The sequence below is a fragment of the Suncus etruscus genome, chromosome 4 (assembly GCF_024139225.1).
Source record: "Suncus etruscus isolate mSunEtr1 chromosome 4, mSunEtr1.pri.cur, whole genome shotgun sequence".
Taxonomy (NCBI): Eukaryota; Metazoa; Chordata; class Mammalia; order Eulipotyphla; family Soricidae; genus Suncus; species Suncus etruscus.
This window is the reverse complement of record NC_064851.1, coordinates 115,704,450-115,731,090: the sequence shown is the minus strand read 5'-3', so window position 1 is coordinate 115,731,090 and position 26,641 is coordinate 115,704,450. Positions and strand designations below refer to the sequence as shown.

At 32.7% G+C, this 26,641-nt stretch overlaps 1 protein-coding gene across 1 annotated transcript in view; it reads left to right on the top strand.

Moving 5' to 3' along the window:
- Positions 1–26,641, top strand: part of GALNTL6 (polypeptide N-acetylgalactosaminyltransferase like 6) — a 756,971-nt gene that overhangs the window by 67,678 nt on the left and 662,652 nt on the right. Inside the window, exons 3-4 of the mRNA XM_049772673.1 lie at positions 2,284–2,422; positions 22,302–22,468. Coding sequence (XP_049628630.1) covers positions 2,284–2,422; positions 22,302–22,468 — 306 coding nt within the window. The remainder of the gene's footprint in view (positions 1–2,283; positions 2,423–22,301; positions 22,469–26,641) is intronic.

Below are 26,641 nucleotides of genomic sequence, written 5' to 3'. Positions count from 1 at the left end.
AAAGCATTTGAAAAATTATATCCATAAAAACGATCTCTAAGAAGACTAAAAGAAATATTTCACATCTTAAGTTATAAGCACGTATACTCCTACTCTCGCCTACACACACACTCAGATACATAGCGCTCAATTAACACTTTTATTCTTTTATTATCAGTCCTCAGGTTCAAAGATTTCTATCATAAATGCCAATTGATGCCAATGTTATTTATTGTTAACAATATACATAAGAAGGCTGCATAAAAAGGTAGCGAAGGTACATATTTCTTTTAGGATTGCTCCACAGATCATGGATATTTTGTTCCTTATATTACAATCTCTATTCTCTTTGCTTTTTGGTTTTTAAGGATTCTGTTGAGTTATTCTCAAGTGCCAAGAGAGAATCTTCCTCAGCTGTGCCCAGTTTGGTACTAAGCCCACAAATGGCATCTGTTTCTGTTACAATGCTTTTTATTAGCAGTGCTTCGTTTTTGTTCATTCATAGAGACTTCCCAGGTCTCTGCTCGCATTGCCCATCTGTTCTTGCTGTCTGCTTTACCTCTGAGGTTTCTTCGTATTTTATTCCCACTTGTTTTCCATTCTGAATCACATGAACCCACACCCCTTCCTTGCCCAGTCCTGATGATAGATCTGTCACTTCAAATTCAGGAAAAAAAAATTTATGCTTTTTGGTATGCCATTTTTTTTCCTTGAAGTTGGGTCTGATAAAATGAGTACTGTCAACATGTCTTGCACATGGCGATACTGTCTGGATGAAAAAGAAGGCTTTAGCCCTAGGTTTGCATATCAGGCTTCAGTGAGCTTGAATTTGTGAATTTCACACGTGTCTTGTTTGCTCATGCCCTGCCCTTCTTTGATGGGCTGAGCTGATTAGTGGGGCTGCAGTTGGGTATGCCCACCTTCCAGGTGAGCCAAATGTCCCGCATTGACTAGCCATAAGATGTTGGGTCAAATTTGCTCAGAGGATACTTACTACATTTTAATTATTATCACTTATGTTTTGATCTTCAGTTCACAATGGCTGTGCTCAGGGATTTTCCTGACTCTGTGATCACTCCTGGCAGTGTTCACGGGACCATATGTGGTACCAAGGTTGAACAGGGTCTGCAAATGCTAGATAAATATTTTAACCCCTGCACTTCCTCTCTGGCCCATGAGGGCAAGCTTATTAAGGAGAGGTATCTGGCTCCTTTTACCGTGGCTCCTTTCTCCTCCATGCTTCAGAAAAATGCTGGAGGATTTTACTATAACGTTACTTACTCTTGGAAGTTCCTAAAGCCATTTCTTACAATATGCTTGCAGCCTTCCTGATATTTTAATTCCAGGGCTTGCCTGCAAAGTCTACAATTAGTAAAATTTTCTATTCAGGTAAATTTCTGCATTCTACATGTTCCTGTCACTCCAATTTTGGACATAGAAGTTGGACATGAATTGTCTCCTCTTGTGCAAATCCAAGACAGTTGTTAATTATTCAATCATCTTCTTTACTTGTTGGTGAATTGAAGTTGCAACTGTGAAACCTTCTTACAATGAGAAACCAGAATTTCTACAATTTAGTGAGGAAAACATATTTAGAGCATCTATAATTAAAATAATTTGAGAAGCATAATATAGGTTTAAAAACTATTTTTGGAATAAAACTATCAGAACTTTGTAAGAAATACAAGTGATAAATAATTATGTAGTTAATGTCATTAACTAAAAAAGACAAAATGGAATATGAATACCACAGAGTTCATCAGGAAATTTCCAGATTTTTAGTCTTTCTTAGGATGCGGGTATATGATTACTCACATTCTAAAAATACTCTTGTATTTATAGAAGTATTATACTTTTTAAAATACATAAAGATATGTAAGTTAATATACTCAGAGACAACTGAAACTAACTTAAAATTATATAATGTATTGGCATAAATTGGGACATAATAAGAATATGAACCATTAATTGAATGAAAAGACAACTACTCAGAAAATTATGTAGGATAAGTTAAATCACAAAAGCAGCACCTATACTTTAGAGTCTTTATAAAATTGTCAAATGTTTCAATTCCTAGGTTTTTTCCTGAAAGGTACGTTCGTACTTTCTATTTGTGCATTTACTTTTTACCCCAATTCAGTTTCCCAACAAAATGAAATGTGATAAAATCTTATTGTTGAACAGTTTGTTAGCTAGAGTCACTAGTAACAGTGAATACAGACACCTATTCTAAACAGAATGTTGGTTCTAAGGGAGGAATTAGCTTTTACCCAAGCAATAATCCTATCTGTTTTGCTCTCCTAGGGAAAGGTGAACATGGAAAACCTTATCCCCTCACTGAAGAGGAACATGATGACTCAGCATACAGGGAAAATGGTTTCAATATTTTTGTCAGCAATAATATTGCTCTAGAGAGGTCTCTGCCAGATATTCGCCATGCTAAGTGAGTACAGCACACATGTACAAAGTACTTTAGTTTGCTTTGTTTTCAAGAGTGCTTAATGTGAATCAAGTGAGAATATAACTAAAATTTTTCATTCAATAACTAAGTCAAGTGTTTTGTACTTCATAATATTAAAGGTTGATTAAAGTAACTGTTCCCATTGAAAGTATATGTATTTATATACATGTATGTATATATTTATATACACATGTATGTTTACACATATAATATATGGATATAAAATTATATATACATGTATAATGATATATTATATATTATATGCATATATAATTACATGTAATGTTCAATAATATATATACATATATAATTAAATTTATAATTAGATACATCTCCAATTATTTATTATTTCACATACCATATTTAGTGTCATCTTCCACAAAAGTGTTTAATAGGAAATCATTTGTAATCACAAAGTAATGATTCATTTCCTGTTTCATCAATTTTTGAATGTCTTGTCAGCTACTCAATTTTTACAAAATCATAGTTAAATATTATATTATTAATGGAAATAAATGATTAGGTGACTTTCTGAAACTTCAAATGCTGATTAATTAATTTTTCTAGTGTTCAGTGTTTTCTTGTTAGTGGACACAGTGTCAAAATGACAAGGACATACAATATATTAAAATGTGGTGCTGTGGTCTAACCATACATATTTTGTAAATGTGTCCATTCTATGTTTAGCTCTCATCTATTTAATCTCTCTAAAATAGATTAGAGTAGTAGCTAATTACTGTAATATACAGTAAAGAAAATTCTTAAATGTGTGCAAAGAAGACCTTTAGGGGAAAAAATCAGTATATTATGAAATAGGGACTATATTTCAGCTACCTTATTGTGTCTTAATAATTTATTTTTAGTATAAAAGAATTGTTGGTTTCTCTTCAGGTTTTATGTGAATTTGCATTTCCCAATATAGTTAAGGAGAGGATTAATGTGAAGAACAAATCAATTTTTCCTAAACTGAGTACTTTATATATTGGTCTAAGCCTTGTAACAGCCAAATTATTCCCAGGCTGCTTAAAATTATCCACAGTAATTCCCACTGACCAAGAACATTTCTAGTTATGAGAATTTTTAATATCTAATTGCACACCATCAAAGATGCATTAAATTGTGTTATTGGATAATAAATATGCTCAGAGGATAATTTCCTTCCACCTCCTCCCCCACCCCCACATTTTCAATCTTTTAATGTGTATTCAAGTGGAAAAAATTGCAGACAGAAACAGTACAGCAAATCAGTAAAGTCAAAAGAAGGCTAATATTCCCATTATTCTCAGAGGATATTTTTATGTCACCACCATTTTTTGAAAAAAAAAAAAAAAAAAGACAGAGATTCTTTACAACAATATAATAGAATATTAAAACAGAAAAAAGAAATAGATTCTGAAATTGTTATGATAGTTATGGAGTTCATGGCATAAAAAGCTTTATTCTAAGTGTTAGGAGAAAATATGGCTCAAAAAGTCTTTGATCATATCTATAGGCACTATAAATGCTATACTTTATAAGGCGTATAAATGTTGTACATATAAAAGACAAACATTCATCTCATAATACAATACCTCAAAAGAAAAAGCAAAAACAAAATAACTATAACCAAGTTAAAACTATAACTTTTAGCTGAATGTCTGCAAAGTGTCTAATATGAGATATTCAAGAATGATAATGTCCTCAGGTTAGTCTAGTCTAGTGTATGGCTCTCACCAGTACAAGGAATGGGCCCGATGCTGACTGTGACTGTTTTACAATTCTCTATGCATAAAGCACAGAGCCAAAAAAAGTCTTACAGAGTCTCGTTGTTTAATTTATGTGCTTAAAAACTACTTTAAAAAACTGCAGCAGGGCCCGGAGAGATAGCATAGCGGCGTTTGCCTTACAAGCAGCCGATCCAGGACCAAAGGTGGTTGGTTCGAATCCCGGTGTCCCATATGGTCCCCGGTACCTGCCAGGAGCTATTTCTGAGCAGACAGCCAGGAGTAACCCCTGAGCACCGCCGGGTGTGGCCCAAAAACCAAAAAAAAAAAAAAAAAAAAAAAAACCTGCAGCAGAGATAGGTACAGGTCTTCAGCTTGGGTGAGAAGTATTTAGAACCAATAAATAAACAAAAATATAAACGACAAGTACTCTATTTTTGTCAGTATAACTAGGAAGCTGATAATTGGCTATTGCAATCATCCTTAGGTTGATAAAATCCATGGAGAGATAATAAATTGTGTGTGTGAAGAGGAGGTGGGAGAGACTGTGAGGAGGCAGAAAGGGGGAAAAGGAAAGGAAGAAGGAGACTTTATTGTAAAACAAAAGTTCTCAGAAAGTCTGTGTGGCCGATGTCCCCATAATTTTGTACAACTTGATTTACATATCTTTCTAGAACAGAGGGAGTCTAAGGAGCTGGCCAGATGCAGATATGGCAACTGCAATTATATATTTCTATAAATTTTAGTATATTCATTTTTATTTTTACCTTCTATGTTAATTTTTACCTCATGCACTGGTATTTCCAAATTTCTCACCCATTTTTCTGGTTTCATAGTTTGTAAGTTAATTTTTGAATGGCATGTACTGTCTTGCTGAGTATCTGTATTTTAGATACTCTCTTCAGTAACTTCCTAATTATTTCTATAAACAAATTATTCCAACACGTGTTCTTAAAGTACCCTTTCTTTGTTTTTATAAAATGTAATGTTTATAACAATTTTACTTTGGAAAATCTTGCATGAAAAATGTTTAATTAAAAGATATTTTACTGACTTGGATTCATTATACCATGCATGTTTTTCCAATCTTTATATAGTTATTTTTGTAATTGCAGTTCTTTATTTGAGAAGTCAAATAATTGGTATGCTATATAAAACCATCTTTCTTTTCAGTTTAAGATAAAAAAATGAGACCTTTATATAAAGTACTTGTATTCTAATTTAGAATAATTCATTATTATAAGTATATATATAAATATATACATATGAGATATCAAAATAGAAGTACATAGAAAAATTGCCAGATTTAAAGTAAGCAAATGTATGCATGTATATGTTATTTACAAGATAAGATTATATAATAAACGAACTAGCATTAATCCCTAAATATGAGTACATTAATCAAAATTTAATGCATATGATATTGAAACATGATATAATTAACCTGTAAAAAGAAAAATATTGGATCTCTCTATAGAGGAAATCCATGAGATTAGAACCCACACAAGTAATGTGTAAATTTAAAATAAGCTTTGAGAAATATCTAGATAATGCATCAAAGGTATGTGACTAATATTCTGTTATTGTTGAAATATATTTAGGAGTCTAAATCCATATTTATCACATAGCTTCAATTTGGTAGCCTTTATAAGGAACTAAATAGGTTAAATTTGGGGCAGGACTTTGGGTACTCACAGAATAATCCTGGTTCTGTGCTCAAAGTCATTCTGGCAAACTCAGAGGATCACAGAATTTTCTGGTATGATAGTGGTTACTGGTAGCTTCTATGGCCCTGAGCAATATTACATTGTCCAGCTGAGTGCAGAACTGTGTGGCCTACAAAGCTAGACCAAGTATTCTAAGACTAAGACTCTAAGATTAAGATTCTAAGTAGAAAAATAATGTATCGATGGGTTAAATATTATTCCTAGTAATAAAATACAGGTTGAGATGCATGAAAAGATAGAAAGAGGTTAAGTGATATTTTAAAGGCTATCTCTCTATGGAAAAACATTTATTAACAAGAAAAGTCTTCTCCTGTATAAAGTTATATTTACTTGCATACATAAACAAAGACATAAATTTGGGATACAGAGTTCTGAGTTAATACAAATTTTTCAGTACCTTTCAACTAAACTAATCCACCTTCTGGAAATCATATTGAGTAATTTTTTTAATTTGACTAGCGAGAGTTGCACTGTAGTTTTGAACAAGTACATATTGAATATAAATTACTCACTTTCTCATACGAGGTATAAACTTTCTATGTCCATTGTTATTATTGAGTCCTTTTCTATTATGTCTCTTAATTAATATTAATATGTTCTCTGATTAATATTATTAGAACTATGTTCCATTTTACCAAATCAGATATGATATTATTTCTTTAGCTATTTATATTCCTCTCTTTCTTGTGAGAACAGGTATTAAATACAAAGCCATATGCCTATATAAGTTATGAACTTTACCACTAGGATGCAAGATTATAAAGATACAGCAAATAAAGAACTAGTGAAATACAGTGCTCAAAATTTAATTTTAATAAATTTAGTCAGTCTGGAGGCTATTAGAAAATATTCTGTATCTATTTGTTTTTAAATATATTTAGATAATATGAATTTAATAGATGAATTTTCTATAGAATAGATCATCACAATTTAATTTTAAAACAACCTTGGAACAGTAATATTAATTAATATACTGAAATGTTTGAGTATCTCAAAACTAGTATAGATAAAATATTATTAATTTAAAAAGTTAAAAGTTTGGGCTGCACTTGATTTCTTTGATAAGATTCTATTAAAGACCTTTCAAAATTTTATAAGCAAGTTATGTGGCAAATTAAACTAAAATAACTGTTCGTGTACTCAAGTCAAGTGTAAATACTGCCAGAGAGTGAGATGGAAAATGCATCCTTTGAGCCGCATGCTATTTTGCCTTGAGTATATCTAAATGTCAGTGGGGGAATAAAGAAAAAAAATAACAGATAATTTATAAGCATCAGATTAGCAGAGAAATGATCAGAAACAACAGATAAGAAATGATTTCTTCTAAAGTCTTATTCAAATGATACCTTTGAGCATTGTTTATGTCGTCTTACACAGATAGTATAGGTGTCAGTGCATTAGTATGTCTCCAAGACTTCTTTAAAAAACTGCCATGATGAAATAACAGAAATTTACACACATATCTCATCTCTTGAGTAAAGCCTGAAAGATATGGCTGAGTTTTTATCACTGCAACTAAAAAATGTGTCTCTGTTGAAATGAAAATCCTCCCAAGATAGATAATGGTTCGAGAGTCACCAGACATTTAGCCTCTGGAATGAATGACAGATCATAAGTAGATTCTTTGAAAGGCAGAATAAGAATGAACACAAGGTCACAGGAGTATAAAAGAGTGCTAATATTAAAGTTTTGCACACCTATAAATAAACTGTAGCTGCTTCCAAAGCATGACAGTTGAATTCTAAAGCATATATTTTGTAACCTTATAACATTGTAATGATAAAATAAATAACACTGAAGTATATTGTAAAAAAATTATTTTTCAGGGATGAACAGATAGTAGGGTACTTCCTAGCATGCGACCAATTTTAGATTGATCCCTCTTATCTCATATGGTTCCCTGAATACTGTTATTACTGATCCCTGAATGCAGGTTTAGGAATAGCTCTGAAGCATTTCTGGGTGTTGTTCTTAAAAAAAGTGTAATTTCCAACTTCAATTTAAAAAATTCAATTTAGTGATACATATTATTATAAATGTTTAGGGAGCAATAAAAATATAAGTTTGATTATTCATTTTATTCCCACTCTCATTTTACTAAAATATACAATAGTAATTAATAGTTTTAAAATTGAGGAATGTGACTATATTAAAATATAGGCATTATATTTATATGTAAAAGATTGTTATCATCCTAAGTATAGGACAAGTGAAATGTCAACTTTTATTGCTTTTATCCAATATTGTACTGCAGGTTCTATCTCAGAAAAGATAAAAAAATAAATATATAAATTATAAGAGAAGAATTAAATTAGTCTTTATTGGCTAAGAAAATAATATTCTATAGTGAAAATCCAAAGGAATACATTTTAAAAACCTGCTGGTATTAATGAAGTTCACCAAGAAAACAGGGCACAAAATTTAGTACTCAAGACTTATTTTCAAGGCTTCAATATAATATAGTAAAGAGGGTTCCTTCCTAGCACATGGACAACCTGGATTCAATCGCTCACATTTCATATAGTACCTTGAATCTCACCAAGAGTGATCCCAGAGAGAAGAGCTAAAAGTAATCTCTGATCACAACTGGCTTTGTATCACCCTCAAAACAAAGAAAAATATTTTAAAGATTTAGGATTTTAACATTTGTAGAGAATATCCTAAATTAAAAAAATTTATTTGTAATAAAATAAAAAGGAAAAATTAGTTCAGAAAGAAAAACTGAATAAAAGTGATAGAAACTTCTAATCTGAGAAATACATAATTTTGAAGAAAGAGGTTAACACAATGGTAAATTTTCCCATGTTTATGGATCCAGATACCTAATATTGACAAGATGTCAAAATGCTCTAGAGCATCCCATCTATTTAAATAATTCATATAATCCAAGTTGTCTTCTTCGAAGAAATTAACAACTTATAAAACTAATATAGAATTATAAGGGATCCATAACAGAAATATCAACCCTGGAGAAGAAAGATGGTTTATATTAAACATACTTTGTTACTTCAGACTATAAATATAGAGCAATAGAAATAATACAGTATATATGTATATATGCATATACTTCTTATATATGCATATATATATACACACATACAAAACATATAAATAAGTATATACTTGGGATTGTTATTTTTTATGAGGATGACAAAACCATTAAATATAGGAATCATATTTGTTTGGGGGCCAGATCTTGCAATGATCAGTGCTTCTCCTGGTTCTAATTTAGGGATCAATTCTACTCTTGTTTAGAGCACTGGTGAGTTCTAGGGTTTGAACTCAGGTTGGCCATATGCAAGAAAATGCCCTACCCACTGTATTGTCACTGTGACCCTAAAAAAAACTTTAATAAATATTTTTATTTGGTTTGTATGTATGTGTGCTCAGTAATTCTTCCTGTTACTGTGCTCATGGAACTCCCCCAGCATTTGTTTAGGTACCATATGAAGTGCTGGGGATCAGAAAAGTCTTCCACATGCAAGGAAAGCACTGTAACATTTGAACATTCTCTTAAGCCCCAGAAAGAATAATATTGTAAACAAATGGAAGCAACTAGATTGACACCTACAAATTAATGGTGCAATGATGTTAGACAATTACTTCATACCACACACACAATATTAAAGAGCTTGAGAAAGAGATTATTTTTAAAGCAAGGTGATACACCCATATGCACTTAGGTATCACTCTCAACAGGGATAGGAGACTAGATGGGATGCTGAGGATAGATCCGTGTTGGCCTCATGCAAAGCAACTGCCCAACAAGCAGTTCTATTGTTCTTCCCTGTATGCAAAACTTTAATAATAAAACTTATAGATACACATTTTGATGGCTTCTAATTTAATATTTTTGAGATAATTTCAAAATAGTATTAAAAAAGTAAACAATTTTTTAAAGAAGGCCAGAAAGATAATACAGTCAGTAAAACTTTTACCTTGCATGAAGTTGACCAGGGTTTGATGCCTGACATCCCAAAACATTTCTGAGTCCACCAGGATTGAGTCTTGCATACAGAGCCAGGAGTAAGCCCCTGAGCACAGTTTAATGTATCCCCAGAAAAACAACAACCAAAAACATATACTGGTCTTTGTGAAAATTAAATTTTATACTTCAATGAACATCATAGAGAAGGTAAAATGACAGTCCACACAAATACAAAAATATTTGAAAATAATAAAATAATATAGAATATATAAGAAACACTGCAAATCAAAAATAAAATAGCATAACTTGAGAAGATAACTAAAAGGACCAATGCATACATTTTGTATTTGAGTGTACCCCTAAAAACAAAAAGTCAAATGGGGGCCGAAGCAATAGCACAGATGTAGGGCATTTGCCTTGCACGAGGCTTACCCGGGATGAACCCAGGTTCGATTCTCAGCATCCCATATACTCCCAGAGCCTGCCAGAAGTGATTTTTAAGTGCATAACCAGGATTATGCTGGGTTTAGCCCTAAAATAAAAAACTAAAGAAAAAGAAATAATTCAATAAAATATGGAAACTGATATAAAAATTTCAGAAATACACAAAAAAAGAACATGAAAGAAGGGTCTGTGATATATAAATTAATAGGAGAAAGTACTAGGAGGTGACTAGAACTAAAGATGAGATTTAAAAAATTTTATAAAAATATAAAGAAATTAGGGGTTGTAAGGTTGGTGCAGCAGTAGGGACTTTGCCTTGCACATGTCTGACCCAGAATGGACCACGGTTTGATCCCCAGCATCCAATATGGTCCCTCAATCCAGAAGCAATTTCTGAGCACATAGCCACAAATAACCCCTGGGAGTCACTGGATGTGGCCCAAAATCCAAATATATATATTATGAATTCAAAATCCTCATTACAATTCTGTGTTATTGGTAGGAATGTAAGATAATATGTTTTAGAGCAGCTGGAAAATCTTTAAAAAGAAATGCAGCATACAACTATATAATATTTCTTGGTAGACATGGAAGAAAATAAATATTTGCACTAAATGTACACACAGATCCTTATAGCATTATTATTTATAAAGGTCAAAGGTGGAAACAGTCTGTCAGTAGGTCAATGCATAAACATTAAATGGCATATCCATCTGTACAATTGAAGATGTTTTTGTTACAAACAAAAGTAATCAATTTACAAAGATCGCATCTTGGATTAATCTTGAAAGAAAATACTAATTGAAAATTTAGATCCTAAATTTTATATTGATAAGTCTGTTCATCTTAATGTCTAACATAGGCAAACTTAGAGAAATAAACTAGACAGTGTTTAGAGTTTGTAAGTAGACACAGCTAGAGAACTAGAGAGAAAGGATGTACTGTTTTGACTTAAATTTATATGTCAGAAATCGCACATCCTCCATTTCTACAGCTCTCTTATTTTTAACTCATTTTTCCTCAGACTAGGATTCCCAAGTTCTATATGGATATTGATTTCCTCGAGTCCCATTCACTTTTTAGTAGCCCAATTTCTGCTCAAAATTTTACAGTGACATCTAAGGTTTTTTTCTTGGCAAAGTCACTAATGGTTTCATGCTGTGGAAATTCAATATATTTTAACATCTATTCCTTGTGAAACTTTCCAACAATATTTGACACCCAAGCCTTTCTCTTACCTTTAAGCACTTTTCTCTGTTTCAAGGAAACAAGAGGAAAGCACACCCATTTTTTTCTCCAATGCTTCTTCAGAATCTTTTGGTAAACTTTTTTTTTAATTCCATGCTTATGTTCATAGATGCTCACATTTGGCTTCTATTTTCATTGTGTTCTAAATAACCTTCATTCACCAAGACCTATTAATTCTGACTTTTAAAATGCTAATGTAGCTCTGGAATTTATGTTCTCCCTTTAACTTAATCTATACCACTATCCTCTCTTATGTGGATTCTTAAAATAACCTCATAATTGAAGTTCACCCACTCCTTGCTTGTTTTCAGTTATTCTATAAGTTCTATATCTATAGAACTATACATAGCATATCACTTCTCTTTCCAGTAAAAATATTTGAGTCCCTTGGTCAGTAAAAGTAATAGATATGAGGGGGCTGGAGCAATAGCACAACTGTTAGGGCATTTGCCTTGCACATAGCCAACTCGGTTTAGATTCCCAGCATCTCCTATGATCCACAGAGCCTGCCAGGGTAATTTTAGAGCACATAACAAGAATAATTCCCTGAGTGCTTCCATATGTGGCCCCCAAACAAAACAAAACAAAATAGCCAAGAAAGCATCAACTTCCATATTCTAAAATCTATTTTTTGTCTGCATCTCTGTACTTTATGTGTTTTTTTCTGCCTTATGGAACACATAGCTGCTTAAACTCAGCACACTCTTTTGTTTCTACATACCAGACATTAAAATACAGCTATGAAAATGTTTATCATTTTACATAAGCTATACTGACTTAGAAAGGTGGTAACAGGTGATGATATAATACATAAATAGTAATTGCTGCCTCCCCCACATATATTGTTATTCCAAACTAATTTTTCAGTCCTGTCAAAGGTAAAATAAATTACCAATTATCACTGCTTTATCAAACCCAACTGACATGGCAAGATTAGAACAGGAAAACGGTGTGACTACACTCAGCAGTTGAAAACTGAATACTCTGACATTAAAACAATTACTATGTAAATTGGTGCTTGGAAATGACTTATACAGTTCTGCCCCATGGTATGCCTGTCACTAGCCAGATGCCAGGTTGACATTTTATTCTGCTTCTGAGATTGAGACTGACAAAAACTTTAGCTGAACCAAAATGATTCTTTAAGACATCATACAATGTCAAGAAAAAAAAGAAAGAACAGTGGGAAGCTGCTTCTCCTTTCTGAATATGGATGTTTTTCTTGAAAAGTTGTTTTGCTTTTTTGCTTTTGGGGAATTTGGTATCACTATCAAATATTTACATATTCTGGTCCTCACGTTTAGGAAGTCTTTCAAATTATTCAATTTAAATTATTTTTCATTGTCACATATCAAATATTTTATTTATTTATTTGTGTTTTGGGGCTGCACCCAGTAATATTCATGGGCTACTCTTGGCTTGGTGCTCAGAAATAACTCTGAACGTAATGGGGGACTATATGGGATGCCGGAGATCAAACATAGGTGGCCACATGCAAAGCCATTGCTCTACCCTCTGACTATTTCTATGATCCATTTTTTATTTAATTACCATTAATTACAAATATACCCATGATTGAGCCTAAGGCAAATAGTTTCAACACCAATCTCTTCTCCCTGTCTCCTTCCCTCTACCAGTGTGCACATGTTTTTTCTCCTCCCATTCACAAGACTTTGAGGAGAAGGTTGTTTCTTGGTTGGGTTGATAAATTTAGTACTGTTGCTGTAAAATTCTTGAACAGCACTTTATTGTCTTTCAGCAGCTCTCCTCCTCCTGGGGAACACTTTTTACACCTTATTTACTATTGTAGTCCCTTGACTGCCCTAGCTTCTCAATACCTCATAATAGCATGCTTCCGACTCAAGCCAAGTTCTCATATTCTTTAAAAGTCTTTTTATATAAGAATTAATAGGGTTCAACTCCTTGAGCCATCTTTTGTCAGTGAAGCCATTGCTTAAAAAAGCATTATTTTTAATGCTTAAAAGCACTACTTATAATTGCTTTTAATTATGTAATAGCCAATAGATTTATTGCTGATTTAATGCATTTAAGTACGTTATGACCAAGATGCTGACACTGGATTTGGAAATGTATCAAAACCACTTCATTCATTGTGGCAATGAGATTAAACAAATTCTAGTGTTTGTCTTTATTCTTTACTTTTTTTTTTTTTTTTTTGGTTTTGACCACATATATAGTGGTGCTTAGGGTTTGCTCTGAGCTCTGGCACTACTCTTGGCAAGGATCAAATAATTATCTATGGTGGTAGGAATAGAACCTGGGTAGGCTATGTACGTGGCAAGTGTCTTTTTCACTGTATTATCTCTTAAGAAAATTACCATATTTTCTGGCATATAAGATGACTGGGAGTATAAGATTATCCCCTACTATTCCTGTTAAAATATATGGGTTAAGCTATATTCACTGTATAAGACTACCTCTCTTTTAACGCACACCAAATGAAAATTAAAAAATGTAAGAGAAAAAGAGTAGAACCCTCAGAGGTTAACAGTATATGTTTAATAAAACTAGACTTTGGAGTGATAACAATTACTTACATTTGTCATTTCTAGTGAGTGACTGTGATTTTTTAATTGTGATATACATTGAGAGCAGGGAAAAGGGGCTCCTCCAAGAGCAGCCTGCTGGGGTGCAGTGATTAATAGGATATCTAGAGGGAGAAAGGGGCCTCCTCTGTGTCCCATAAAAGCTGAACAAAGGACTAAGCACCAGAAAGCAGCATACCAGCAATGACACCCAGCAGTTGGATGGGATGCAGAGCTCAGCTCCTCAGCTCCTCTTTGTGCCCTGAAAGATTAATCAAAACAAGCAGAAGACTGAGTGATGATGCCTGATAGATGGATGGGATGCAGCTGAAAGAGGGGAACACATCACTCGTCCCAGGGGGTGGAATAAGTGGAGTAAGTTTCAGCATTCTGTATACTGGCATATAAAACAATTGCCTACTTTTAAGAAGTGTTTCATAGGTTAAAAATTCGTCTTATATGCCAAAAAAATAAGAAAATACGGTATAGTATTTTGAACTCATTTTTCTCATTCAAAACTGACTAGAAATGACTTCAATAAATTTTAATTATTACAACTTGATAGAAGAATGCTAAACATTTAGAATGTGGCCTATTATTTCTATTTTATTGTTTAACAGAACTCTAGAATATATATATGTGTGTGTGTATGTGTGCGTGTGTATGTATAGATTATCATTTGAATTTAAAATACATTAGTATTAAAAACTCTTTAGGAGCATACTATTTTTACTTTGTGTTGTGTGTTTAGTTTTTGGCCACACATAGTGGTGTTCAGGAGTTACTCATGGCTCTGCACTCAAGTATTATTATTTTTGCCATTGGGAGACCATCTGGGATGCCAGGGTTTAAATCCTGGTTAGCCACATTTATGGCAAGAGCTTCACATGCTGTGTAATAAGTCCATTTCAATTTTTACATTCCTAATCATATTTAATCACCAAAGGTATAGTAAAAATCTTTTAACATAATTAAAGTTTAAATAAAAATTTTATACATGCCTTTTAATAAATATTTTAATTTATTGCTTTAAATAATTTAAAACATTGCTTTTCTATAGTTGCTCTTCCTCTCTATGTAAATATACATTAATAAAAATGTATAAAAACATATATGATATTTTAACCATTTTCTCTTAAAAATCAAAGAAGGTTAAAATTCAGTTTGGGTACAGAAGATTTTAGGAATATACCAATGAATTGTAAATATTTAAGACAAACAGCATATTTGTTTTCATTTACTAACACTAAGGTTAATGATCATTTACTCATGGAACATTAATTTAGTTAGATCATATGCAAAATGATTAGATTAATATATAATATAATTGCACTTCAAAAATTGAATAAGGAAAGTAAAATGCTCTGTTCTAATTCTTTTTTATGATTTCCAGGTTCTATGAATATAAACACTTTTTAAATCATTTAACTTATTTATTTTGGAACAGTATCTCCCATTGGTTTTTTATTTTTTTATTTTTGACCATTTTATTGTAAAATACTTGGATTCAACTCTGTAAATTCTTGTCTCAATTCTATATTAAATAGGACTCTGAATTTTATAATTTCTTATAATTATTTTACCGCTCTAAAATATTATTGCAGCTAAATAATGTTCTTTTATCTATGAAAAAATAAAACCCATTAAGTTTTCTATTAAATGAAGTCTTTTCCTTGTTTGGTTTGGTTTTGGTTTTTGGGCCACACCGAGTGACTATCAGGGGTTACTCCTGACTATGCACTCAGAAATCACTCCTGGCTTGGGGGATCATATGGAAAGCCAGGATATTGAACCGAGGTTCGTCCTAGATTTGCCACGTGCAAGGCAAACACCTTATCACTGCACTATTGCCCCAGCACCTTATTAAATGAAGTCTTAAAATATTTTGGGGCCTTTGTAAAAAAAGGCAAAGGGCCAACATAACATTGTTTGCTATCAGTTTTTTTTTTTATATATATATAATCTTTATTGTGACCAATCCAATGTGAATTACAAGTCTTTAACACTTTATTTAAGTTACATAGTGATAGTGAGTCAGGGCCATTCCCACCATCAGTTTTGTCCTCCCTCCACGCCTGCTCGGAGGATGCATTCAATAATTCCCTTCTTTACCCCGAGTGTAAGAGGTCCCCTTTGTAAGTAGCTTTTGTAGATTGGGGGTGTTGATTCTGTTGTCATTGACTTTGGGTTTAGTGTTTAGGTCTGATCATTTTTTATTTCCACTCAAATTTCAAGTCACTCTGCTCCTGGTATCATCCACTTTTTCCCCCTTTCCATTTTTGAGGCAGAACAAGATGAAAAGGTCTGTGGTTCTGTTGGGGAAAAAATAGCAATGGCAAAAAAACACAACAGCCATAAGAAAAAAACAACAATAATAAGAAGAAAAAAAATAAAAAGAAAGGGAAAAAAACAGGGGGACTGCTAGAGTGGCAAGGGTTGTTTTTTGTTTGTTTGTTTGCTGTTGTTGTTGTTCTTTTGCATAGGCACAGTAAATATTGAGGATATTAGAAAGAGAATTCCCTTGGTCTGAGATTCCATGTTTCTCCACTCCTGAAGCATACTGTCATGGTAACAACTACAGGCTCCGTACGTGTTCATTATTGAACCCAAGATCTGTCTATGGTGCCAGGAAACATTCTGCTCAGTTGTAGCTAACTAAATCAGTCCTCCGATTAACTTTTTAGAGATCTTGGTATTTGCACATATTCTAGAACCAAGCCTAGTACAGAGTCTCTCTATGGTTCCAGAATTTCTGTTCAGTCACGGTTGTCAAAGACAGACCTCTGGAAAGAGATCTTGGTTTTTGTATGATCTAGGCTAGAACCTAGACTGGGGTCTTCCTTATTGGTCCCAGGAAGAGTTCTGTTCAGTCGCGGTTGTCAGAGAGTCTTCAGTAATTAGTGATCTTGGTTTTTGTACAGAGGACAAAGTGATTTCATGTTGCTGTTAGGAGATGAGGTAGGGAAACCTGCTCTTAGATCAAGCTGTTGCTGTTTCCTTGTAGTCAGGATGTCATATCAACCTGGTACACACGTTGGAGCCAGTGTGGTAGTAGGAACTTCCTGGGGGGGGGGGGGGTGTTTGATTACTGGTGCTGTTACAGGTAGCTTTGTCGGTTCTATGGTTGGATCTAGGATTTGGGGTTGGACAGTTGCTGAGAGATTACATGGACTTAAGTCGAGTCCCCATGACAAGTGTTCAGGTTGGAAACGACCTTGTATTTTAAAATTTATGGATTCTTATCCCTAGTAGATAAGAGCTTGTTACTATTCATAAGATTTCCCCTTATTTAGTATGCCTATGCCAAAGGAATGGTGTCATATTGTATTGCTGGTGCTTTTGGGGGAGGGGTAAGAATGATAGGCTATACATTCTCTGTGCCCTGGATTTGACCTGAGCTTTTATCCCAAGCTAGACATTTTCTCCTAGAATTTTGTACCAATCAGAACCAAAACAAGTGAAATTAAAAAAATAATAATAACAATGAAAAAAATAAATAATAATACATTTAAAAAACGGATGGAGGAGGCTTCCTTTACATTTGGAAATAAATACACAGAGAGGCATAATTACTGAAGTATTAAACATACAGAGAAAATATAGATATCCCCTTTAAGTCTTTTGAGATAGTCTTGGAGGGGGATAAAATCCAGGACAACTTTTCATCCACATCATGGTCTTATTGAGTTTGAGAAATAGTTTGCCACAGTAAGGGATCAGGTAATGTACTTGAGATGGGGATTCTTCTGGAGCTGAATCTGGTAGCATGCAACATTCCACATTTAGAGGGTAGTGTGAGAAGAAGAGCCGCCTAGAATGAGTCAGCAGGAGTGGTGGTTGCAACTTCTTGCCAGGGCACAAGATGTGGGAGTGAGAGAGTTTCCTTTCACTTTGGAATCTGGATAGTGTCTTATTTTGGCAGGTCAGTCTCAGTACCTATTGAATTAAGAACTGAGGGTAATGACAATTAACTAGGGAGTGATAATGGATCAGGACTGAGGGAACTAGAGGATAGAATAAGTTCTGAATGGGAAGAGGAGGAATAATATATGAGGGGCTATATACAATATAGGCATGGATTATTTACATTATAGATTGGGCAGACATACAGGAGTCTACTGTATACAAACTCATGCCCATTTGTACACAACATTAAAGATCTATTGATAAGTTGTTATTGTAGGTCTGACCATCATAGGATGGGTCTGAGCACTTAAGAAATAATTGACTTAACTACTGTGCTATAAAGAATTGCAATTTCTATACAATTTGACTAATCCTAATCAATGAGTAGTATGTAAAAAGAAACATGTCATTTAAGAGATACTGTTTAATTTCCTCTTCTGACACAGTGATTGACAATTTTCAAAATGGTTGCTTTTTGCACTAATTATTGATTAAATACATTATTTGCTGACTTAAGTCATTGATATTCAGGGTTGTTCATGACCTAACATACCATTTATTCAAGATAATGGTCATAATTTCGATGGGCTACAGGACTTGGCAGAGAATTGAAATATATAAATTCTTTGGGTATAAAGCGATAGTGCTATGCATAGGGAGCTGGTCTTGCATGTGGAAACCCTGGTTCAATCCCTTGTTCCACATATGATCTTGAGTCAACCAGAAGTGATCCTTGAGAGTAAACTCGAGAGTAAACCCTGGGAACTGCCAAATGTGCATGCCCTAAAAATAAAAACAGTAGAAATATGTAGATAGTTTTAATGGAATATTATGCAGCTGTCAGGAGAGATGAAGTCATGAAATTTTCCTATACATGGATGTACATGGAATCTATTATGCTGAGTGAAATAAGTCAGAGAGAGAGAGAGAGAGAGAGATGCAGAATGGACTCACTGATCTATGGGTTTTAAGAAAAATGAAAGACATTCTTGCAATAATAACTTTCAGACACAAAAGAGAAAAGAGCTGAAAGTTACAGCTCACCTCATGAAGCTCACCACAAACAGGGATAAGTTTAGTTAGAGAAATAACTACGTTTTGAACTATCCTAATAATGAAAATGTATGAGGGAAATAGAAAGACTGTCGGGTTGGGTGGGGAGGAGGGAGATTTGGGACATTGGTGATGGGAATGTTGCACTGGTGATGGGTGGTGTTCTTTACATGACTGAAACCCAAACATATTCATGTATGTAATAAAGTTGTTTAAATAATAAAAAAAATAATTGACTATATCAGTCCAAGAATTTAAAAATTTGGCATTTAAATTTTGGCATTGAACAGCAAAAATATTCATCAGCCTTGATAGAGATACAGAATATGTTAATGATGGTAGAGAAGACTGACTTAATAAACAAAAAAATTTTAAACTAAGTGCCCATATAAATATTACCTTTATTTCATGAATAATAAAATATCATCTTTAGACAAGATACTACTTGCTACTTAGACATCACTACTAATCTTTAGTTATGTATATGTGATTAAAATTTATTTAGACTATTTTATTGTTGAATTAACCATTTTGCTAGATCAATAAAATTATGAACATAAACTATCATAGCTAAGAGAGAAATGAAAGTTAACATGTGAAAATATGTTTCTAAATTTTATTTTGCTAATACCAGATTATTTAAGTATTCTGTTTTGAGACAGAAAACTATAAAGTTTGAAATATTGTTAAGAAATATAACATTGAATTTTATCTTCATTACTGTGAATGGTTTAGCAGAATGTTTGCAGACAAATTTACTTCTTCTTACCAGCTTTCAAAAGCCTTTTTGTGTTGTACTTTTTCTCAAGTAACTTAAAAGCTACACTATATTGTTTATCTTATTATTTCTCAAGTTTGAAGAAATTCAAAGCTTCTTTTTATTTGGATAAATTGAAACTTCAAAATAGCATTTCTTGTCTCTGAGCTATCCTTAAACACGAAGTTAATTGTAAATAAATTCAGATTTTAAGATAACATACTAAAATGAATCACAATATCTATAGATATATTTTGCATCTCTATAACGTTTAATGCAACAATTTTTTAACTTTATACCTAATATTCTCTATTTTCTACGAATCTGTAAACAGACTATGAAAATAATTTTTATTTATTTTATTTTAACACAGTACCATATTGCTGCATTGTCTTCGAATTTAAATTATTTCTGTTCTCAACTTCACTAACCTTTATTGCACATCATCATTTTTATATCCATTTGGGTCTACTTTTGTTTCTGAATAAACTGTGATATCGCTCTGGCCCTATAATTTCCTTTGTTTTAAAAATAGAAAGTTTTACTGACTGTTTCTCTAATAATGACGATATATTATTACCCTCTCAAGATATAATTACTCGGGCCCGGAGAGATAGCACAACGGTGTTTGCCTTGCAAGCAGCAGCCGATCCAGGACCAAAGGTGGTTGGTTCGAATCCCGGTGTCCCATATGTTCCCCCGTGCCTGCCAGGAGCTATTTCTGAGCAGACAGCCAGGAGAAAGCCCTGAGCACCGCCGGGTATGGCCCAAAAACCAAAAAAAAAAAAAAAAAAAAGATATAATTACTCATTTTAATTACATAGTCCTTCATTTTAAGAAAATAAGTTTATATTTAGTTATTTATATTAAACATTTATTTACCTAATTTTTGTTTATATTTAGTTATTTATATTAAACATTTATTTACCTAATTTTTGTTTTAAATATACAGTAAAATAGCATATTATATTACTTATCCACACTTTCCACTATGGTGCCTTTGTACCACTAGTACCCTGATATCTCTTTTCTTTTACAGCACCCCTTCAGCTCTGCAGACAGAATCTCTGGGCTTCTTTTCAATAATCAATGCCAAGTCTCTTTTCCCATTTCTTTCTATTCCACATAGGAGTGAGGCCATCCACATTTGTTCTTGTTCTAACCACTTTGTGTCACATGATACATTCAGTTTCATCCAAATTGCTGTGAACTGGAACATTTATATGCAACTGATTTAAACAAAAATGGCAGTTTCCAGAGTTTCAGGTTTACAGGTTTCCAGTCAGAAAAACCTCAATTTTAAGAACTGGCTGAATCATATTTTTCTATTTTAGTTCTGAAGTAACTCAAGGATTTGACATATTTGAAAACATTCATCACTGTGCATAAAACTTGGTCAGCTGTGACCAGTGTTGAGCTAAGAATATGTGAGATTAAAGACCAGGTATCTGCCTTCATTTGACACATAAATTTATTAAACAAGCTATACAAAATAGAACTTACATATAGTAAATCACATTTAATTTTTTTAAAATTAAGTTTCTGTCTTTTACTGAATTAATTTTATAAAATTAATTTGCATTTTTTGTCATTTCAGAAACTTTTAGAGTAAAGATTAACATGGAATTTATCACTATAATTTCCCCTGAGTTTATGACATTATTGTAGTTCATATCTTAATGTGATCTTTATTTGTTTTACTTTCATTTTTATTTTTTTACAATTCAAGCCTTAAATATAACCAAATCATAGAATTGTACTATAATTAAAGTAATTAAGCATATATATTACAGAAATTAAGCTGCCAACACTCATGAGAACCCATTGAACTTTAAACATATGCTCAGTGGATAATTTTTATCTATAAAGTGGATTCTTATTATTCTAAAGCTAAGAGGAAAATAAATAGTAACTAAAGCAAAATATTTCAATACACTTTTTTTCTGGTTGCTTTGAGTCACACCAGTGATATTCATTGGTCACTCCTGGCTCGAACTCAGGAATTACATGACAGTGCTTAGGGAAATTTATGTATATGGGATTCCAAGATCTTACCCAGGTCTGCCCAGACTTAATACACTGTTATTCTTCCCTTTGAGTTCCTGGTACAAAGACCAGTCCTTCAGTAAGAGTAATTTCAAAAAAGTTGGCTCAATAGTACAGTGGGCAGAATGCTTCCTTGCATGTGGTCAAACCAGATCCAATCTCTAGCATCACATATGGTCCCCAAAGCCAAGTAGTGTAATAGTAATGCCTGAGTGCAGAAAAAACTGAATAAATTCTGAGCACAACTGAGTGTGAGACCTTTCCCCACACAAATAAGAGTAATTTTGGAGGAGATATGGATAGAGCTAAGTAATAGAGCGTGTCTTCTATTTCCTGTTCCGAAAAAAGGTGATAATGGAAGAAAATTATTTATTATAGTATTCTGATTGTAAGACTTTTACACTAAACTTTGTTTCATATATGTTGAGTAATAAAGATTTAAACTGTGATGTATATATTTTAGGCTTGCATGTGACAGTTGCACCTCCCTTTATTGTCTCCAGTTGTAAGCACAAGATGTACCTGGAAAGGCTGCCAAACACCAGCATCATTATCCCGTTTCATAATGAAGGTTGGACATCACTTCTGCGGACTATTCACAGTATCATTAACCGGACTCCAGAAACTCTGATAGCAGAAATCATTCTGGTAGATGACTTTAGTGACAGAGGTAAGACACAGTTTATTTTTATTCTTTTTCATGTCCATCCACATCATTTTTATGAAAAGGCAAATGATAACGATGTTTTGATTCTGAGAGATGATTATGAAGTTGCGTCTATGTCATTATTTCACTAAACATTAGCCAATGGAAAAAATGGAATGAGTAATTACTGGTGTCATTTGAGTAACTATAAGAAATTTGTATTACATTTCTGTTGTAAATTAGACAGGTGTTGGCAAAATGCCTCAACTTCTACTTTCAGCTTTGGGCAAACATTGCAAAATATAAGTTCATATGAGTGTTGAATTATTTGAGTAGCAGTAGAAAATATGTTTCTGTGTCTACTGTATTAAGAAGTAGCTGATTAAGAAGTAGCTGCTCTATTGTTTGCCAGTCAGGGATCTCAAAGTCGTGGCCCGCGGGCCATTTGTGGCCCTCCGTACAACATTTTGTGGCCCTGCCCTAGAGGAATCTTTTTTGGTTTTGTTTTATTTTAGTTGTTTGGGTCACACACCCCCAATGTTCAAGGCTTACTACTGACTTTGCAATCAAGGATCACTCCGACTTTGCCTCCTGTGGCCCCCAGGTAAATTGAGTTTGAGACCCCTGCTAGGCTATCTTGTATTACTTGATGAATACCAGAAATGATAAGTAATAAAAACGAATATTTTATTTGTAAATTCTAGCTATAATACTGTATGTAAACAGTAAAAATTATGGCTCTAAAATATATTAGAATACCAAATATATCTTGATATTCTAATAAATACCATTTATTTCATATTATAGTGACAAGTATATTCTGTTATTTGAATTTTTAATACCCATACTTGGTTTAAATACAGAAATAGTACTCTAAGGAATTAAGGTTTCTCTTTCTTGATGGATTGAAATGAGGGAAACTTTTATTAATGATATTACTTGAAAGGTAAACTTTTATATTCATTCATAAAGCAATGTTTTTGAGTAAAATTTTTTGATTGCATTATATTTGTGCCTCACAAGAGTGTACTCCTTCTGAGTGAATTCATGGATTTTAACTAAAATTTTAGAAATGTTCATTAACTGCTACAACATAGCTTATTTCAACAGTTTATTTCCTAGTTTGAAAAATTATTTAAGAGAAAAAATGCATAGAATGCTACTTTCCAGAGTCCTTTAAAATATGTCAACTTTAGTAATTCATTTAAAAATCTATTTTATTTTGTCTAATGGGAATATGTGTTTAAATTTTTATCATAAAATTGAATTTGTCTTCTATTTCATTAAATTGGGAGATTTGTGATTTAGGTTTGATATCAAAGATGTTCTTGTTTGGGGTTGGTGTATATTCAATAGTATTCACAAGTAAGAATCAGTATCTAAAAATGAAACTTATTATTTAAATAATTTAAATAACAATAGTTATTGGGTGTCAATAAAATGAAAACTTTTCTTGTAAAAATGTAAAAAGAGATTAGAGAATAATATATTTGGGTCTTGATATCAATTCACTGTCATCTATTGTACAGTCACAATGTTAATGTACTATTTTTTGTGTAAAATGTTACCTAGAAAATGTGATGATGAATAGCAACATAATTAATACTTGTGACATTATTTGGGAAAGTATTGATGCTCTTTTCTTGACTGTCATATAGGACTTTCTTAATTATCATATATATACATAAATATATGAAACCATAAAGCCATATATACATTTCAAAGCCTGGGAAACCTTTAATTTAATATTCTGCTACTGTGAATTCACATGTGGAATTAATTATGATCAGTAAACTTAAAAATTTATTTTAAATATGAATTTTAATTATTTTGATCTGCCCATATGAATGAGTCCATTTTGAAAAAAAAGTGTTTTGGGAAAAATATTGTGAAATTTTTTTATACTGTCTTATAATTCTTAAGTTGTATGGAATAAGAAGTATACTTCAACCAAATTTTTGTTTCGTATTACAGATAACCATATGATAAAACTTTAAGGATTTAGGTAGAAAGGTTACATCTGCTTTCTGATTTATGGGAGATACATAAAATCCACATATAAATACATACTAGAATCGTAACAACAGTGTAACTATATGACCATGGAGTAGTAGTATTGTAATAATAATAATAATAATAATAATTTCTTGAAGGTGAATGATGATGGACATTAGCCATGAGTTGCTGAGTGAATTATGCAAATATAAGAACATACTTTCTTTAAACCATCTAGGAGGTGATTGAAATACTCCCCTACTACTAAAATACTTTAAATAATTATTGGTATTTTCTGCATTTAATCACATCTATTCCACATGTATCTCTATCATCCATCCATCTACCTAGTTATCAAATCTTTAGAAGCAACAGACGTCAGTTGGTATGTAAATACCAAGTTTGAATTTAGTAGTTAAAAATTATGACAGCAATTAATGAATGTTTAAATATATAATTTTAAGGGCCTGAGAGATAGAATGGAAGTAGGGCATTTGCCTTTCACAAAGAAGAATGATGGTTCAAATCCCAGCATCCCAAAATGGTCACTGAGCCTGTCAGGAGAGAGTAGAGCCAGGAGTAACCCCTCAGTGCTGCCAGATGTAACCCAAAAACTAAAATAAGTAAATAAATAAATCTAATTTAATATTAAGGAGGTAATTTAATCAAGATATAAAGAAAAATAAAATACTAAAGATTCAAGGAAGGGAGAATTAATTGGTGCCATTGCCTTACAAAATCATATGCTACCATATATTAATAATTTAAACAATGTTCAATATTGCAAGAGAAGAAATTTGGTCTCAAATATTACTTTGTATTGAATTTTTAAAATGTTAACTTTTTGATGCCATCTAAATTTATTAAACTCTATACATTAAATATATTTATTATTACATTTATCCTTTTTGAGCAAGCTAGACATTATTAAAAAGTAACAAAAACGGGTCCGGAGAGATAGCACAGCGGCGTTTGCCTTGCAAGCAGCTGATCCAGGACCTAAAGTGGTTGGTTCGAATCCCAGTGTCCCATAAGGTCCCCCGTGCCTGCCAGGAGCTATTTCTGAGCAGACAGCCAGGAGTAACCCTTGAGCAACACTGGGTGTGGCCCAAAAACCAAAAAAAAAAAAAAAAGTAACAAAAACATTTTCACTAGTTTTTTTCTATTTTAATTATTTATTGATTAATATCTTTATTTAAACACCATGATTACAAACATGTTTGTAGTTAGGTTTCAGTTATATTAAAAAAATGAAGGACATTGGTGGTGGGAATATTGCACTGGTAAAGAGGGTTCACTAGTGTTTTTCATGTACATTAAGATATGCTTTAGTGCTTTCTTAAAATATTTCTAAAATTTTACATTTCAAAACTACATTCCAATATTAAATCTGATCAGTATGCTCAACACCTTTGCAATCTAGGTTTTCTGGATATTTTGAAATGCCTTTTGATCAAATGCAGTAAAATATCATTGTCTTGCCTATTATATCTTCCAGGTTAGCAGCTACTCATGCCAAAGGGGAAAAAGTATAGTTATTTTTCTAGCTATCTTAATACCAAAATTGTAATATCATTTAGAATCCATAGTTCTCCCAAATGCATTGTTGCAATCAAAAGGTTAAGAATTATTGCATTTCAGTCATGAGAGATGCAGAGTGGGTAGGGTGCTTATCTTACATATGGTTCACTGCATGAATTTCTAGCACCTGATTTGGTCCTGAATCCACAGAGAGGAGTAAACACTGAGCATCACTAGGTGTGCCCCCACACATTGACGAACGATGAAGAAAAAGTATTGCATTGTATACAAGAGAGAAAGCAGAAAATATATAAATTTATATGATTATATATTATGCAAGGTAATTTTAAAACATAATCTTGAATAAAATTATGCAGTTATTAAAATACTTTAAACAAAAAAATAACCCCAGCTAGTACAGTGCTGAATCTTGCACAGAGCTGATCCAGGTTCAATCCTCAGTATTTTGTATGTTCCTTGAACACTGCTGCCCCGGAGTCAGGAGTAAAGCCTTCAGTATAGCTAGGTATGACAGAAAAATAATAATAACAAAATAAAAAAAGAATAAATTGAGTAGTTCTCAATTTAAAATTTTTTCCTGGAGCCAGTTTGGCAAACAGAATGTTGTTTTAGCCTCTGTCTATAAAACCATGAGGGCACAGGCCTACAGGTGAGTTTTCC